Source organism: Ascaphus truei, chromosome 1, assembly GCF_040206685.1.
Source record: "Ascaphus truei isolate aAscTru1 chromosome 1, aAscTru1.hap1, whole genome shotgun sequence".
In the NCBI taxonomy this organism is placed as follows: Eukaryota; Metazoa; Chordata; class Amphibia; order Anura; family Ascaphidae; genus Ascaphus; species Ascaphus truei.
In genome coordinates this window covers 151686013-151702596 of record NC_134483.1, presented here as the reverse complement: position 1 = coordinate 151702596, position 16584 = coordinate 151686013, and the positions used below count along the sequence as shown (strand labels likewise).

Genomic DNA, 16584 nt, shown 5'->3' with positions numbered 1-16584 from the left:
TTTTGCATAAGCCTAAAGTCATAATTTTCACCGAAACATGGCTAATTCCTAAAACTCTTGAAGCATTTATCTCCATTCAGGGATATTCTGTTGTTAGGAAACATAGGTCAAGAGGAGGGGAGTTATTTTATATTAAGGATTCCTTACAATGTAAGCTGTGTAACAGTGATTCCCTCACCCTCTGGAAGATCCCCCTGTTACCAGGTATATGGTGTATGCTACCTGTTGGTTCACAAGAGGCTGAGTTGTCCGACGATGGTTCTGGGGACTGCAGGACAGGTATCTGGGGTATATAAAAATACAAAAATACAAAAAACACAGCGCACAACGCTCATAGTGCATTAAATGATATCTTTAGTAACCAAAATAAGGAGGTAAGTATTGTGCGTACATTTAAATAAAATAAACAAGCATTTCAGGGTTATTGTTACCCAAACACCAATGGACGCCCGTGATAGTCTCGTGGCTCTCTCCTTCTCACTCCAACAGCCTGGGTGTAGGTCCTGGATAATCTCCACTCCAATCGCTGGTAATTCAGCCCCTCGCCTTGGGGTAAGGCTAATACAGTCTCACGTTAGGTGAACAGAAGTCCAGATTGATCTCCGTTTAGGTGCGCAATGCCCGTCACTGCACAGGTCTGATTTGCAACGAAACAACGGAGCGCACGCTGTTTGGCGTCTCGGTCGAACACGTCCGGGTCTGTGACGTCATAAAACCGCGAGAGTTCGTCGCAAGTCTACAGATCACCGGACCGGTTTTCTGGGAGTGCTGTGATGTAGAGGGTTCGCAAAGTTCTTTAGTCCAACGCGTTTCGAGACCACATGGGTCTCTTCATCAGGGAACAATAACCCTGAAATGCTTGTTTATTTTATTTAAATGTACACACAATACTTACCTCCTTATTTTGGTTACTAAAGATATCATTTAATGCACTATGAGCGTTGTGCGCTGTGTTTTTTGTATTTTTGTGTGCTTATAGGGGGGACCAGAGCCATCCCTGGTGTCACAGCTGCAGACGCTCCTTATACTTCAATTTATAATTAAGGTCACCTATTTAATTACATCACACTTATCACATCACTTATATATTGTAGTTGCGCACCTTTACTTTGTTCATCTGGGGTATATACCTGACATTTACTCCATGGTACACAATGCCTCCATCTGCCGTAAGCTCCAGATGTATGGAGGCGATCTCCTATGGTAGAAACGGTTACCTCTTCCCCCAGTAAGATCACACACCAGGCAGGAGGTATATTCAACTGGAATGGCTTTATTCCTGTACACTTCAGAGCACACAGCAGTACTGCCCAGCACAGTCTCTGTTTTGGTCTCCCAACTGAGGATGGTCCCTAGACCTTCACTACGGGTCAATGGCCCCCACAGCAGTCCATACTCTTCCCCAGCCCCAGCCAGGGGAATAGGTAATCACTCTCCCCCTTAGGGAAGAGGACCAGGGCCTGCCAGTGCACAGCAGTCCTGCATAATACCATGTTTCTCTCAACGGTAGAGACACAACTGAATTTAGGATTCCACCTCCCTTGAGTACAGTAAGGGGAAGGTATTAGGTCTGAACCCAGGATTAGGCAGAACACAGACCTAGTCACATCTCCTCCCCTGTCACTCAAGGGACTGTTTGTGGGGGGAAACCTCATGATTACTACTGGCACTGCCTTCTCTTATCAGGACTTTCATGCCAGTGAGGGCATAAATGTAGCCAGAAACAAGCCATGACTACAGCTGCTAAATTAACTCCCAAGCCCACCGTCTTTTGAAATGCTAGTTCGTAAAATTTGCCTCCCCCTCCCTAGGCATATTTTTATTGCTGACATCTACTGACCACCAATAGCCCCACTACAATCCATGACTGATATCCCTCAATATCATGGCACAATTTCCTCTCTGAATTTGAAGTTCTAGGTGATTTTAATCTCAATTGGCTTAACCCTAAAAACCATAAAATCTGGACTCAATTCAAGCCATTACATTTACCCAACAAATTTCCCAATCCACACAGACAAATCGAAAATCTGGCAACCATTTCTTGATATCCTCCTAACCGAATCCAGTGCTTTGGTATCCTACCTGACATTTTCAGTGACCATGAAATTGTGAACTGTGTAAGGAAAATTAAAGCACCCAAATCAAGCCCTAATGTTCTATTCATTAAACATTTAGAAACAAAAACCCACAACAATTTCTGGCTGATCTTACTAACTGCCCTTGGTACAGAATCAACCTCAGACCTGACTGTGATTCTGCAATTGATTATTTCCAAACACAGTTCTTAAAATTCTGTGATAACCATGCCCCACTACACAGAATAAGAGTATGGGGGGGGGGGCACATTCCATGGGATACATCTGACATTATTGTGCTTTACAATCAGTGATGCATTGTGGAAAAGATACAAAGTAACTGCCACTACCAAGGATCTTAATAACTACATATGCCTGTGGAATACATGCACAAGGCAAACAAGAGTAACAAAAGCCCAATATTGCAGTACTCTGACAATCTTTATCAAAATACATCAAATTCAGCAAAGTTCTGGATTATCATCAACAATTTATTCTAGCCTTCTGGCCATCAATGACCATATATTATCAAAAAGGATGCTGCTAGTCTGACAAATCTCACTGACAAACGCATTCAATGAATACTTTGAAAGTAGGGAAGTAGCACACCCCACAAAGTGTAACCCAAACTACAATAATGAAGCCGCACCCTTGAGAACCCATATGTCTCCACCCCCTCCCAACACTGCTTACCATTTTTAATTTGTCTCAGTATCTGAAGAGGAGATTACACAAGCACTCCTAACATTAAAATTAAACAGTCAATGTGGGCCTAACCTACGGCAACCAAAGTTCTTATGACTCATTCCCCCAGCCATTGCCAAGCTGAAGACAACTCTATTTTGTCTTCAGGTCATATCCCACAGACCTAGAAAACTGCTAGCGTTGTCCCAGTCTACAAAAGTGGGGACAAAAATATTGTCCTTAACTACAGACTTCTCCCAACTATCCAAAGTCATGGAAAAATGTGTCCTCTCCCAAAAATTAAGCAATTACTATAACAAGACAAATTTCCTCTGCCAAATCAAATATAAATTTTGCCCAAACCACTTCATGGTAACTACCCTCTTAAATGTTTGCAACAAGATACGGTGTGGAATGGAACAGGGACAATTTACTGGTGCAGTATTCCTAGATTTTGCAAAAGCTTTTGACTCTGTTGACTATGCTATATTTTTAAACAAGTTTCAGTGCTCTGGAATAGGGGGACACGCCTTAAACTGGTTTCACTCCCACATATCGGGTAGATCCCATTATGTGTCTATCTCAGGCACTAACTCTAACCCCATGGATATCACATGTGGGGTCCTGCAAGGCTCTGTTCTAAGACCCCTACTCTTTTCAGTCTTCCTTAATGATCTACCTACAGTTTGTAAGGCCACTTAAACGCACATGTATGCAGACACAATCTTGTATGCACACAGCCCTAGCATCTCTGACCATAAACATGCTATTCAATCTGATTTTTCAAGACTTAAACACTGTATTTCCCAAAACAAACATTTTAAAAACATTGAGAGTATTGTAACTATAGTATTTGGGACTGTAACAGGGACATATCCCTGTTTAAATAAAGCAGTCTCTGAGCTCCGAGAATCCAGCAGAGAGATAGTTGATTGCAGCCACTCAATTAACTAGTCTCTACCTGGACTAATGAGAGCTCTAAATGTGAGACACAGGAGAGAGATTCCTTAGCTCACATATTGGCTGACAGAAGGAGAGCAGAGAAGTCTGCACACAGGCACTGGCTTGAACACAAAGGCTGTGCTGAGATCCAGGCACCTATATTTCCTGGTCACAGAGGACCCAGGAACCTGCCAGAGACTCACATGAAGGGCCACCTGCTTAAGGTACTTCCTGAGACTTTGGGGTCTCCTCCAGTCCTGCAGACAGGGTCTGGGGGAGTAAGTTAGCCCTTACTAAGGGATAGGGGTTTGTTATTTTGTTGTTTTTGTATGTTTTGCTTGGATAAAGGCTCAATAAAGCCAAAATATAATTTAACCCAAATCGGTCTCCATTATATGTACCTCTGCACACATCCCTTACAGGAACTACGGCTACATTTCTAAAGCTATCAATGACAGAGTTACAGATCAGAACTAACTCTAACACCATTCTTGCCTGGTCACTAGTTTTAAATATATGAGCATATAGCTTGACTCCTATTTAAAATTTGGATAGCATATTGGTACTCTGACATCCAAAACCTATGCCAAACTGGCTGTACTTTATAGGAACAAACCCTCCCTAAGCCCGCTGGTCAGAAAGCATATTGCACAGCAGATGCTAATGCCACTTATCGACTATGGGAAGATAGTGTGTGGTACAGCATCCCAAACTCACCTTAGCAAACTACCGCTAGAACTCAATATGCTGCTTTGTCCTATAATGTAAATACAACAGACATCACTCAGAAATGCTCCAAGAACTAGATTCCCTTGAGTCCAGAAATGTTTTCCTGTCTTGCCATCAAATACTTTCTGGGCAAGCTACCCATCTATCTGAACAAACTCCTCACCAATACCACAAGCAGCTCTTATTCCCTGAGATCTGACTCCAAAAGACTGATCACGGTCACAAGGCTCAACAAAAAATCTGGTTGCTCCTCTTTCTATTATCGTGCACCTCACAACTGGAAAAAACCTACCTGAAACTCTCAAAGTCACCACCAGTTTAAGTTCTTTCAAGATGTCAGCTGTTTCACATTTTAATCTTGTCTGTAACTGTTAATAAACATATATTGTCCCAACTGTCCATGAAATGTCTGTAATTATAATGGGTTTGTCATTATAACTCTGTGCCCAGGACATTCTTGAAAACGAGAGGTACTGTAACTCTCAAAATATTTATTCCTGTAAAACATTTTATAAATGAAATAAATACAAAACAATTTATTTTAATATAATAATCAAGGAAACATTTGATGCATTATCTTTTTTTCCTTGGCACGGCCTCAGCTGGTATGCAGCAAAACACGTAGAGTCCCAAGATTGAGTGCTAAGACGGACAGGGAACTGTTGTTGGACCTGTCAAAATTCCCAAGTGGCCGCTACCGAAAGTAACACCAGCAGGCAACCAATAACAGACAGCACCAGCGTCGGGGAAGCGAGATCACCCACATTTGCCACATAACCAATAAACATTGCAACCGATTATGATTTGCGCATTATGACTTACTAGTATGTGAGTACAACGTTTAGAGGTTTCTTTGAGTCTCTACCCACAAGAGCTCTTACAATATTACCCTAGGGTGTTTCCTATTTGTGTCTTTTTTTATGAGTGGTGATAATGGTGATGTCCCCTGCTCCCAAATTTCCTTGGAAAGACAACTTTATCTGAAGAAACTTTTAAATGGTTTCCTACTGTATTTGAAGGGTGAGTGGAGAACTTTTTTCATTGACTCCAGTTGGTTATTCCCTTCTTTCACACAGTTGTTCACTATCACTTGTACTATAAGTTTTTGGGGGAGAAAATGTGAGAAAATCAAGGAAATGGACTTGGGCGGATTCGCCCATCTCTACTCCTCACCAGCACTCCTCTGCTCTTCACTCTGCCTGCACCCACCACATTCCTCATACTCCATCTACTCCTCTGCCCAGCACTCCTCTACTGCTCACTCAACCCCCACCCATCACCACTCCTCACACTACCTCCACTCCTCACTCCACCTCGCGCTGCCACCAGTCACTCCACATCTAACAGTAATTCCATTCACTCCACTCCCATCAGTCACTCCACTTACTTCAGTCTCCTCCATCTTTCACTCTCACACTACAAACTACTTAACACAAGTACACAACAAACATGAAAACATAGACAAAAGACAAACAACTTCTAAAGTAAAGATTATGGGATGATCCTGAGGGTCTGGATGGCAGTCTCCTTTTGAAAATAATTATGCGTTTGGTGTTTAGTCCTATAATGTCTAAGAAAAACCTACAGTACGTGCTTTTTACGTAGACCTGACCTATTGCAAACTGGGCCAAAGAGGTTGAAATATTCAAATATGGGAACTCTGTTGCCTTGGAGCTAGGTCACGCTTTGAGTCACCTTGCTCGCCATATGTTAGACACATACAGTATTCAACCATTTTACCAATTATTATTGAAGCCCCACCAACAGCTTGTATCAAAGCCAATTAAGAGGCTGCTAAAACAGAATGTGATGAGATAGAGCAAATCTTGTCCCTCTCTCTCCGCTTTATCCAGCATAAGAACTAGAGTTCCAATTGCATTTTAAACTGGATATTGTGGAGTAATTTACTAGTCTGTTTAGATTTAAAGGATGAGTTGCCTAGCACCGTTTCAATGTCTGGCCCAAGCAGGACATGTCCAGAATCCTAGTATTGTTTCTAAGGGTAATTTCATCCTCCTTTGGCAGAGGATCCCTAAATGCAAAGTTTGCACAATCAAATACCTCCACAATAGGTTCTACCGCCCAATGAGAGGAGTTTAATTTAACGAGCGATTTTTTCCCGACTAGACAGGGCAATCTGAATTTGACTTTTGTGATCCCCACACGATCTTGTGTGTATGGTCAATGGTGTTATTAAGTGTGTGTGTAACCGCAGAAAGACATTCTTTTTACGTCTATGTTTACACCTTTCTTCGGGAAGCCTGACGTTTTACCAGCTGTTGCTAGGTACAGTACATGCCTCCCGTACAAAAACCTTACACAAGTTTAATATTTATATTAGGTGACGCTGTTCGAGAAGAAGGCATTCATCTGATTCACATTGTTATTGTGATTTGGCCTGTACTGATAATAAGCCCCATTAAAAATATATTTACAGTATCTAGGCAAGTGTAGCGAATCGGTGCCTGTCTGTGTCAGATTAGGTGGGTGTGTAGAAAAAGTATGTCATTGCAAATTTCTGAAACACTTATTATCAGTTTACGTAGAATTAATCATAGAGAGTTGGAAAATGTTTGGATTATTTAACAAGTGAGGAGGAGGTGAGGGGTAGTTTACGTCTGAAATAATTTAATTGAAATTTACTGTCAGAATATAAATCACATGCTTGGTTATAATTAAAGCCCTAACATTGCTGGAAAGAATAACTTGATAGAAAAATAAATAACACTATATATTCATTTAGCAGGGTCCTAATCTCTGAAACCAAATGTAGGACTTTTTTTGGTATATCTAAACCAAACAGGGGGTGAGAGTTGACTTTGACAGCAGGGAGATATGCAGGTATGTTCTACATTTCCTTCTATAATCAACACATATTTCCTCGTAATATTTCTGTAAAGTATAGTACATTCTCAAAAGGCAGAATGTAAGAGAGTATACAAACCATATGTATTCTTCACCAACAGGTATATTAATTAAGTATGGTGAAGATAAAGCTCTTAACCCAAAAGGTTCTATTCATATTATGGCACATGTTGTACAGTTCGCACAGCCATACTGTAGAAAGAGTGTAGTTTTTCAACAACTTCCAAAGGGAATGGACATACCCTAGAAATATATTTGCAGTAATAGAGATTGTGGAAGAAATGCCTAAATTGAGTAGAGTTTCATAAATTATATGGCATACTTCCTGATTGGCATAAGGTTAAAGGCAACCAAAAAATATGTTGAGAAAGACACAGGAAAGCAAAGTACTTCATAATTCTGTGCCCTGCTTTCTTTTGTTATTTTAAATGTCTCTTAAGAACTTGGATGTATTGATTCATTAGGCAGCAAAAACATTACATGTATTGGATGAAATAGCAGTCATTGTTCATTTATCATTTATGCCCCCCTTCCCCCAAATCTACAAATTAAATTGGGACCGTAGAAATAGAAAACTATAGACTAAACCAGGGGTGCGCAAACTTTTGCAGTTATCCCAGACTGCACATATCAACACTTAACTATTGCTGTGATGCCGCCTTTACTTTTTATATTTGCTTTGACCTTACTACTTTTCAAATTATACACTTCCTTCCACCAGCCTCATTATGTCTCTAACTGTATTCATATATCTCCATCTCTCCTTTCTTCACCACTTCTCAATTCACATGAACTCTTTTCTTACCTTTTCCTGTGCCCTCTGACACCACACAGCTATATCGCCTGCACTAAATCACACCCCTACAAATCATCCTCACACATCTTCTTTCTATCCATGCTTCTCCTTGCTTCTGGGGATAACTCTCCCAATCCTGGTCCCTGCCTTATTTCTACATGCTCTCGTCCTCGCCTTCCACATACAACTTCTACTCCTTCTGGTGTCAACCTCTCCAACCTCATACTCATTCCCTGCCACCCTCCCTCTTCTCTCTCCCTTTCTCTGTGCCCTTTGGAATGCTCGCTCCCTTTCTAACAAGTGCCTCTCTGCGCATGACTTTTTTCTCTCTCACTCTCTGCTCCTATTTGCTATAACTGAGACCTGGCTCACTCAGTTTGACTCTGCTCTGGAAGCTGCCCTCTCTTAAGGTGACCTTTCTCTCTCCCAAACTCCGCGCACTGATGGCAGTGGTGGAGGCGTGGGGCTCCTGCTCTCCTCTATCTGCTGTTACCGAACCCTTCCTATTCCTCCCTATCTTGCTTTTCCCTCCTTTGAGGCTCACACTGCCCAGATCTTCTCTCCTCTCCCTGTCCACATGGCGGTCATCCATCGCCCACCTACCTCTACTCATCCCCCTTCTGCCTTTCTCTCTCACTTTGAATCCTGGCTCTCTTTCTTTCTCTCTTCAGACTCCCCTGTTCTTCTCCTTGGGGACTTCAATTGCCACATTGATGACCCCTCTGTCACTTGGGGTTCCCGCTTTCTCACTCAAACCTCTTCTTTTGGCCTTCAACAGTGGACTGCAGCCAGTACCCACAACGATGGCCACTACCTAGACCTAGTCTTCACTAAAAAAAATTCTCTCACTGATTTCTCCATTTCCCCCTTTCCTCTCACTGACCATCACCTCATCTCATTTTCTCTCTCTCGCTTCTCCCCTTCTCCATCTCCATCTAGCCCTTGTTTCTGCAGAAACCTGCGCTTTATTAACCTCCCAGCTTTTGATTCCACTTTACGATCCTCCCTCTCCTCTCTCAGCCCTGCTTCAGACCCTGACAACCTGGTCAGGAACTACAACTCTGCTTTATCCTCCTCTCTTGATCTACATGCCCTGCTTTCTCTCTGCCGTCCTCACCCTTCTAACCCCAGACCATAGCTAAATTCCCACACGCACATGCTGTGTTCCTCCACTCTTAACGCCTCTGGAGGAAATCTCATACTCTATCAGACTTCCTTCACTAAAAATTTATGCTGTCCTGTTTCAACTCTGCCCTTTCTCAGGCTAAACAAACCTACTTTTCTTCACTAATCAACACGCACAAGTCTAACCCATGCCGACTCTTCTCTGTCTTTGACTCTCTACTCAAACCACCCTCGGCTGCCTCTTCTTCTTCCTCCATCTCACCTCAGGACATTGCTTACTATTTTAAGGAAAAGGTGGAAGCCATACGTCAGAACATCCCCTCTGTTGCCTCCTCCCATCCCACACCGCTTCTGAACTCTCCTCCTGCCTTCCTTGACTCTTTTTGCGCTGTCAGAGGAGGATGTGTCACTGCTTATCTCCTCTTCTCCCTCTACCACCTGCCCTCTTGATCCCATTCCCTCCTATCTAAAACTTCTTGCTCCTACTATAATTCCTACACTCGCACACATTTTTAACCCTTCCCTCTACTCTGGTACCTTTCCCTCCTCCTTCAAACATGCAACAGTTATACCATTACTCAAAAACAGCAAGCTTGACCCTACCTGTCTTTCTAACTATCGACCTGTCTCCCTCCTGCCTTTTGACTCTAAACTTCTTGAACGTCTTGTATTCTCTCGCTTGCGGCACTTTCTCAACACCCATTCTCTCCTAGACGCTCTACAATCTGACTTCCGCACTGCTCACTCCACTGAAACAGCTCTCACTAAAATAACTAATGACCTCCATGCTGCCAAAGACAGAGGTGATTACACTCTGCTCATATTACTCGACCTCTCTGCAGTATTTGACACCGTGGACCACCCTCTTCTCCTTCACATTCTCCAAACTCTTGGTATTCGTAACAAAGCTCTATCCTGGATCTCCTCTTACCTCTCCCATCGTACTTTCAGTGTCTCTTTTGCTACTGTAACACCACTTCCTCCTCTATCGATCTCTCTGTGGGGGTACCCCAGGGCTCTGTCCTTGAACCTCTTCTCTTTTCTCTGTACACACTTTCTCTAGGTGACCTAATCACATCTCTTGGGTTTAAATATCACCTCTATGTTGACAACACACAAATTTACCTTTCAACCGCTGACCTAACACCTGCTGTACAGACCAACGTTTCTGAATGTCTCTCTTCAATATCATCCTGGATGGACATCAGCCGACTTAAACTTAACATTGCAAAAACAGAACTCCTCATACTTCCTCCCAAACCTGGCCCTACAACCTCCCTCCACATTACAGTTGGAAGTACCATCATTCACCCAGTAGCCCAAGCACACTGCCTATGGGTCACACTCTACTCCTCTCTCACATTCGCCTCTCACATTCAAAACATATCTAAAACCTGTTGCTTTTTCCTCTGCAATATAATAAAGATACGCACTTTCCTCTGTTCCTGGCAACATCAGCTACAGGGCACTGCCATCTTGTGTACGTTCGCACATGCGCAGAGTAGCCCCAGGAGTAGCGACAGCCATATTGGGGTTGTCGAGACAGTTTGCGCATGCGCAGAGGTTCGCGTGACGCGGCGGCCATTACATAGTTGTGCAGGGACAGATGGAGATAGTGGAAACCATTACAGGATTGCGCAAGCGCAGTATAGATAGTGCACGCTGCCCCAATACATAAGAGGGTCATAAGGAACTACAACCCCAAGCAGCCACTGGGGCTGCTAACCACCTGACGCCAGGGAGCAAATTACTAGGCCAGATCTCTAGAGGCAGAGAGATACATTGTTGTGCACAGACCATGCGAGGCAGTTGGAGCTGGGACACAGACAGGGGAGGGTGGGTATGTGTAAAGAGCAAGTGGCTCATATACTAGGCCAGACAACCCCCTTAGACCCCAACTAGGCCCCAACTCACCTCAGTTTGTGGTTGGTGCAGGGACTCCCCTTAGATAGGGACAGGGTCCTGAGGAACCTAGACAAGTGAGGGTCCAGCCAGGAAACGTAAATATCCTGGCCATTGCTGTGAAGGTGAAACATCCTCTGCAGTAAAAGAGGTAGAGACATTCTTAAGGTGGATCACTCCATGCGTAGCCACCCACCGTTGAGGCGGTGGCATCTTTGATCATCTCCTGGAGCAAGGGATTCCAAATCAAGCATTTGTGTGCCCGGGTGTGGACACATCCGGCAGGTACAGTCAAGTCAACAAGTGCACCACCATACCGGTTTACACAGGCATTGATCACGCCTATAGTTGTGGGACTCTTGGGACTCTGGGTACCCGGTGTTGGGTGAGAATAAGGTGGGGGCTTAAGGCCCGGCGAGACGACGAGTAGCTGTGCCTATTAGTGTCATAGAAGGACACTGTCATATTGTTTATGTATGTTGTATTGTGTTATCTGCCCCTAAAGTAAACTGTTTATATATACTCCGGTGTATGTGGTTACTATATGCGAGTCCTGTGTCAGGGGTCATTCTACCCTTAGAATCCTACACAGGTGGAGGCGCTGTTTATGTAAGTTCATTCCAAAGGATACACCCCAGGCTCTCATTGGCGGAGGTTCATTCCCCACATGCACTCTATCTGCGATTGGGAGGGGGGGGGGAGGGGAGGGAAAACTGTGTTACACACATGTATTATTATTTTGTGATAGTTACTGAACTCCATGCCAGTTTACATGTTGGTTAAAAAAAGTTTATAAAATGCAGTAATATCGTTTGCAATACAGCTTTAGTGAGTAGGCTTTTAGTAGACCTATATCTACATCTCTATATGACCTAATAAAATATATTCAATTTATTTAAATTTTCCTCAATCTCTTCATGGTTTATAAATATTAGTTGGCAAGTTAAATAGCATTGTCACTTTACATATGATTCAACCAGTTGGACTGTTAGAATAATTAGAATAATTTAAGCAAGTGATCTTGATGTGTATTTTTTTGTGAATTATTTATTGTGGAGCTCACTAGTGGGCTGCTGTGTCACATTTTTGAAAATCACTCTTTAAAAACAATGAGGACCTAATAATGTGTATTATTGCACACATTTTTTTCGCTGTGACCTCTACACTAGAAATGTTGTGATTTTTTTTTATTGTATATTAACTACATCAATCTTGCAGAACACCTTCTAGGGCGATTAACCCATATTTGGCTGTGGCCCCGCTACTGCTGAGCTCGCTCATGCTTGACAGCGGTGACGTCACCAGCTCTCCAAGCATGAGTGATCGGTGTCCTGCAATTTTTTTAGAGAAGGACCGGGGGCGTGGCTATTACGGGGGGCGTGGCTATTACGGGTGGGGCGTGTCATTGGCTGTATAGGGTCTGTGTCTGTCTCTCTGTGTGTGTGTGTGTGTGTGTGTGTATGTGTGTCTCCGTGTGTGTGTCTCTCTCTGTGTGTCTCTTTGTATGTGTGTCTCTCTGAGTCTGTCTCCATTTTCTCTCTACCCCCTTCCATTGCAGGTAGTTGAGCGCGTGGGAAAGTATAGTTTTTATGTTTACTTGAGTGCGGGTGAGCGTGTGTGCGAACACACCGCGTGAGCGGGGACTTACATATAGCTATATATGTAAGTAAATGCCGCAAGCGCCGCCTGCTCAGCATGCTCAGCGCTAGTGGGGTACACAGCCTTGGACCTATGTACACAGTCTTTGGGAAGAATTATGTCTGCTATCCCCCTGAGGATAAGTAAAATGTTTAACTCCCAATGGAGGAGACGTTTTCCCCCTTAGCATTTAACCATTGCAGTAATATATTTTTCATATCAACTGTGCTCGTCAGGAGTTCGCTCAACACTGATATATCATTCGAAGCAAATCATAGAATTAGTTTATAGGCTCATCTTTTCTTCATGTTTTTGCTTCAAGTTATACAGTACCTGTACACCTACAGAGACTGCTGCAAACTCTGGCATTCTTCAATGCTGCAGTAGTGCTAAAAACCTTTAACGGTTCAATTAATGTGCTAATTTAATTTATTTGCCTAAGACATAAAGGGGCTCATCTGAGTCATCTATCAGATTTGCCCGGCTGCAAAACAGGTGCAACACCACTGCACCAGAGTTATCAATCAAGAAAATCCCATTGGTTTAATAGGAAATGTTGCCTTGATTACTCTTGTGTAGTTGTTTTTATCTAGTTGTGCAACCAGCAAACTTTGATCAATGACCCACAAAGTCACGTATCTGTGCTGAATATCATATAGGTAACCAATTTGTACTCTGAAAGTACCCAATCAGCACTCTAAACATGCCCATTCAGTGTTCTGTAAAGTACAACACCTACACTCTATATTCTGAAATACTATACCTGTAATCCCTGCATTCTGAACTCTGTATTCTGGAATTACTGCACCTTTGGCATGTGCTCTGAAAGAACTACATCTACACTAGCTTCTTATTTACATGTCCATTACATTAAATCATTTAATGATTACCATAAATCTCTTCAACAATGCATTTCTGATCCATCCATGGGTGTATAGTTGCTATAACCGAGGGATTAACATTTACCTGTTAACCTACAGTATTCATTGCTAAGAAGAACTGCTGGTGAATGAGTTTATAATTCATTTAGTTCGTATATTACTACTACATAAAGAATGGTTATTTCTCAGTTACATTCTAAGAGATATTTTTTAAGAGTTAATGCACACCTATGGCTTTATTTACTATTTGGCATAAGTATCCATTCACAAAACAACACTTTAGAGCAGTGCAAGCCTATCTTTTAAAATCAACTAACACATCTTAAGTCACACAATCAATGTTAAAAACTGCAGAGAATGTGTGGCATTACTGATTGCTTTCCCATTTCAACCACAGTATACTGTATAGGGTTGTTTACTGGGACTGCAGTGCAGTTGAAAAAACATGAAAGCAGTCTGTTAGATAAGTTATGCTTTATTGCTTGTCAAATGTAGGCCCTATTTCATTAGATTTGGATTTTTGCCTTATACAATTAGACACTATCCTTTATACATTAAACGGAGCCCTAGAAAAACTCTCTTCTCTCAGAAACTCCCGCCCCCCGCCTTCTCTCCCACCCTCCTTCCCACTTCTCCCCTTCTCCCCCTTATACCCTTTCATCCCCTCCCTTATTCCCCCTTCTCCCCCTGCTCCCCCACTCTTCTCCCTCCCTTTTCCCTCTACCCCTTCTCTTACCCCTCCCCCTTCTCCCTCATCCCCTTCCCTCCCTCAGTTACCCTCGCCCAGACACCCTCCCCCTTTTCCCCAATCTCTCCCCCTTCTCCTTCCCCTTCTCCTTCCCTCTCCCCATTCCCTCACCCCATCCCAGCCCCTACTTTTCCCCATTCCCTTCCCTCCTCCTTCCTTCTCCTTCCCCTCTTCCCCCTCCCCCAACACATCCCCCCCATCTTCCCCTTCCCTCAACCCCTCCCCCTTTTACCCCTTCCCCTCCTCCCCATCGCCCTTCCCTCCCTCTCCTATCCCACCCTTCTCTTTCCCCTCCCTTCTCCCCCCTTTCTTCCCCCCTTCCCCTCCTCCTTCCCCTTACTTCAACCCCTCCCATCTTCCCATTCCCTTTACCATGGCAACGAGACGCCGTGTGACATCACTTTGGTGACGTCCGACACTGCGAATCGGAAGGAGGAGGGCGGCAGAAAGGAGGCGGACGGCATATGTAAGTGCCATGGGGCGGCGGATTTCGATATTGGCCGCTGTCTCTAAAACTAGACGAGTCTTCTGTACCTGCAGCTGGTAACATGTTCTGCCATTGACAATGAGTCACTGTAATTTCACAAGAAAACAGCGGTGCAAAAATAAAATGTATTTCATGCAAGTTTAGGGTTTAAAACTTGTATCTGTTTTGTAAAAATATTTACTCAATTAAAAGGGATATTGCTAAAAGTTGTTTTCTAAAAGTAGACAGATTTACATGTTATACAATATGCTGTTTCATGTTTCACCTATTCAAAAATGGTGTGGCCAAATGAACCAGATAAGATCCAGACAAATTGAAAATTAAAAGTGAAGGTGATCAGGAAAATAATGTTTTTCCAAGCTGTATCCTTAGGCTGATATGGAGAACATTCATTGCTTTAATATTACAGTATGTACAAAAACATTTTTAAATTAATCCAGCTGCAAGAGTTATAACACCAGTATGCAGTGTAATGGTCATTTTTGGTTTATGTTAACTAAAACGTTCTTACAATAAAATGTTCATTGGTAGATGGGAAGTTCTGCAATAATGTACTGTATCAGTAAATGCACGCTTTCATTTCCTGCCCTATTTTTAAAAACTTGGTGGGACAACAGCTACTTTTTATTTAATGTACATTTGATTAATCGAAAATGATTACGTCATAACCAGTCAGGGGAGATAGGTTTTTACTTACAGTATATACACAATGACACACTCTCTGCAGCATGCAGGCATTGCCTAGGCAGGATCGTTGTGCCAGCATTCCGGTTAGGTTACTACTATAACCTAAAATAGCTGCAACTTGAGGTATACACAGTGCTGTGTGTATGCATTGGGGTGTGTCATAAAGCCACCGCTCCCTTCTCTTTGGAGAGTTACGGTATGAGGGATGTGTTAGATCAGATCCTCTTGCCAGTGCGGTGTAAAGTTTCAGCAGATCTGGAAACACAATGATTTGGATCAGATATTCTGCAGAGTAAAAGTTTGTTACATTAAAGGACGCCAGCTGCCCGCACCAGATGTAAGGGCTACTGTGCCTTAACCTCACCGTTCATTGCAAGCTCAAAGTGATCAGAGAAGCAGCCCCCTGTATTTTTATTAACCAGGACAATCACTGCGAGAAACGCTGGAGGGGAGATACATGGGTGTATGTAAAAATAATAACGTTCAAGTTTTACTACTCCTCTTCAATTGCAACTTAATTGCACGGAATCCGTGCACACCCAAATGAAGAAGTTGCAACTTGTAACTCAGGAATCAGTGAGTTGTCTCTCTCTCTCTTTTTTTTTTGTTATTTTTACCCGTTGTGTAAGTTTGATCCCTAGCATGCAAATCATACTCAACTCATACTGGCATCCGGCTTATTGTGTCACTGTCAGCTAAACAAGCACACATTTTTCTACCCCGTGTGTACACAGGTTTAGACTGCAGATCATTGTCAAGGCTTCTGTAGAAAGCATTCTATATATTTTCACTTGTGAAGAAGGATGGCTGATTCTTCCTTGCTAGATCTACGAGACATAGAGATGAAGATGGGGCTCAAAGTGCCTGACAGCCTGGTGAAGTCCCTGAAAGAGGAGCATTGTGACTGGGTGAAGGATGCCAGAGCTGACTACTCTAAATACGCAGAACCACCATCCAGCCTCCCCCAGTCCAGCTCACTGGAAAGACTGGAAACCAAGATCCAGCTACTAAAACAAGAGATG

At 43.0% G+C, this 16584-nt stretch overlaps 1 protein-coding gene and 1 long non-coding RNA gene across 4 annotated transcripts in view; one reads left to right on the top strand and one right to left on the bottom strand.

Annotated features, from left to right (window-relative positions):
- The window catches only part of LOC142492902 (uncharacterized), a 19101-nt gene extending 3289 nt beyond the window's left edge, over positions 1–15812 (bottom strand). Inside the window, exons 1-2 of the long non-coding RNA XR_012800935.1 lie at positions 15573–15812; positions 11134–11258 (exon numbers count right to left, since the gene is read on the bottom strand). This is a non-coding gene — a long non-coding RNA (uncharacterized LOC142492902). The remainder of the gene's footprint in view (positions 1–11133; positions 11259–15572) is intronic.
- LURAP1L (leucine rich adaptor protein 1 like) overlaps positions 15753–16584 on the top strand; it is a 29306-nt gene continuing 28474 nt past the window's right edge. The window contains exons 1-2 of one of the 3 annotated variants that reach the window (XM_075596110.1): positions 15753–16138; positions 16388–16584. In XM_075596110.1, coding sequence (XP_075452225.1) covers positions 16405–16584 — 180 coding nt within the window. In that variant the 5' untranslated portion in view covers positions 15753–16138; positions 16388–16404. The other 2 variants (XM_075596104.1, XM_075596094.1) reach the window with 2 other exon arrangements.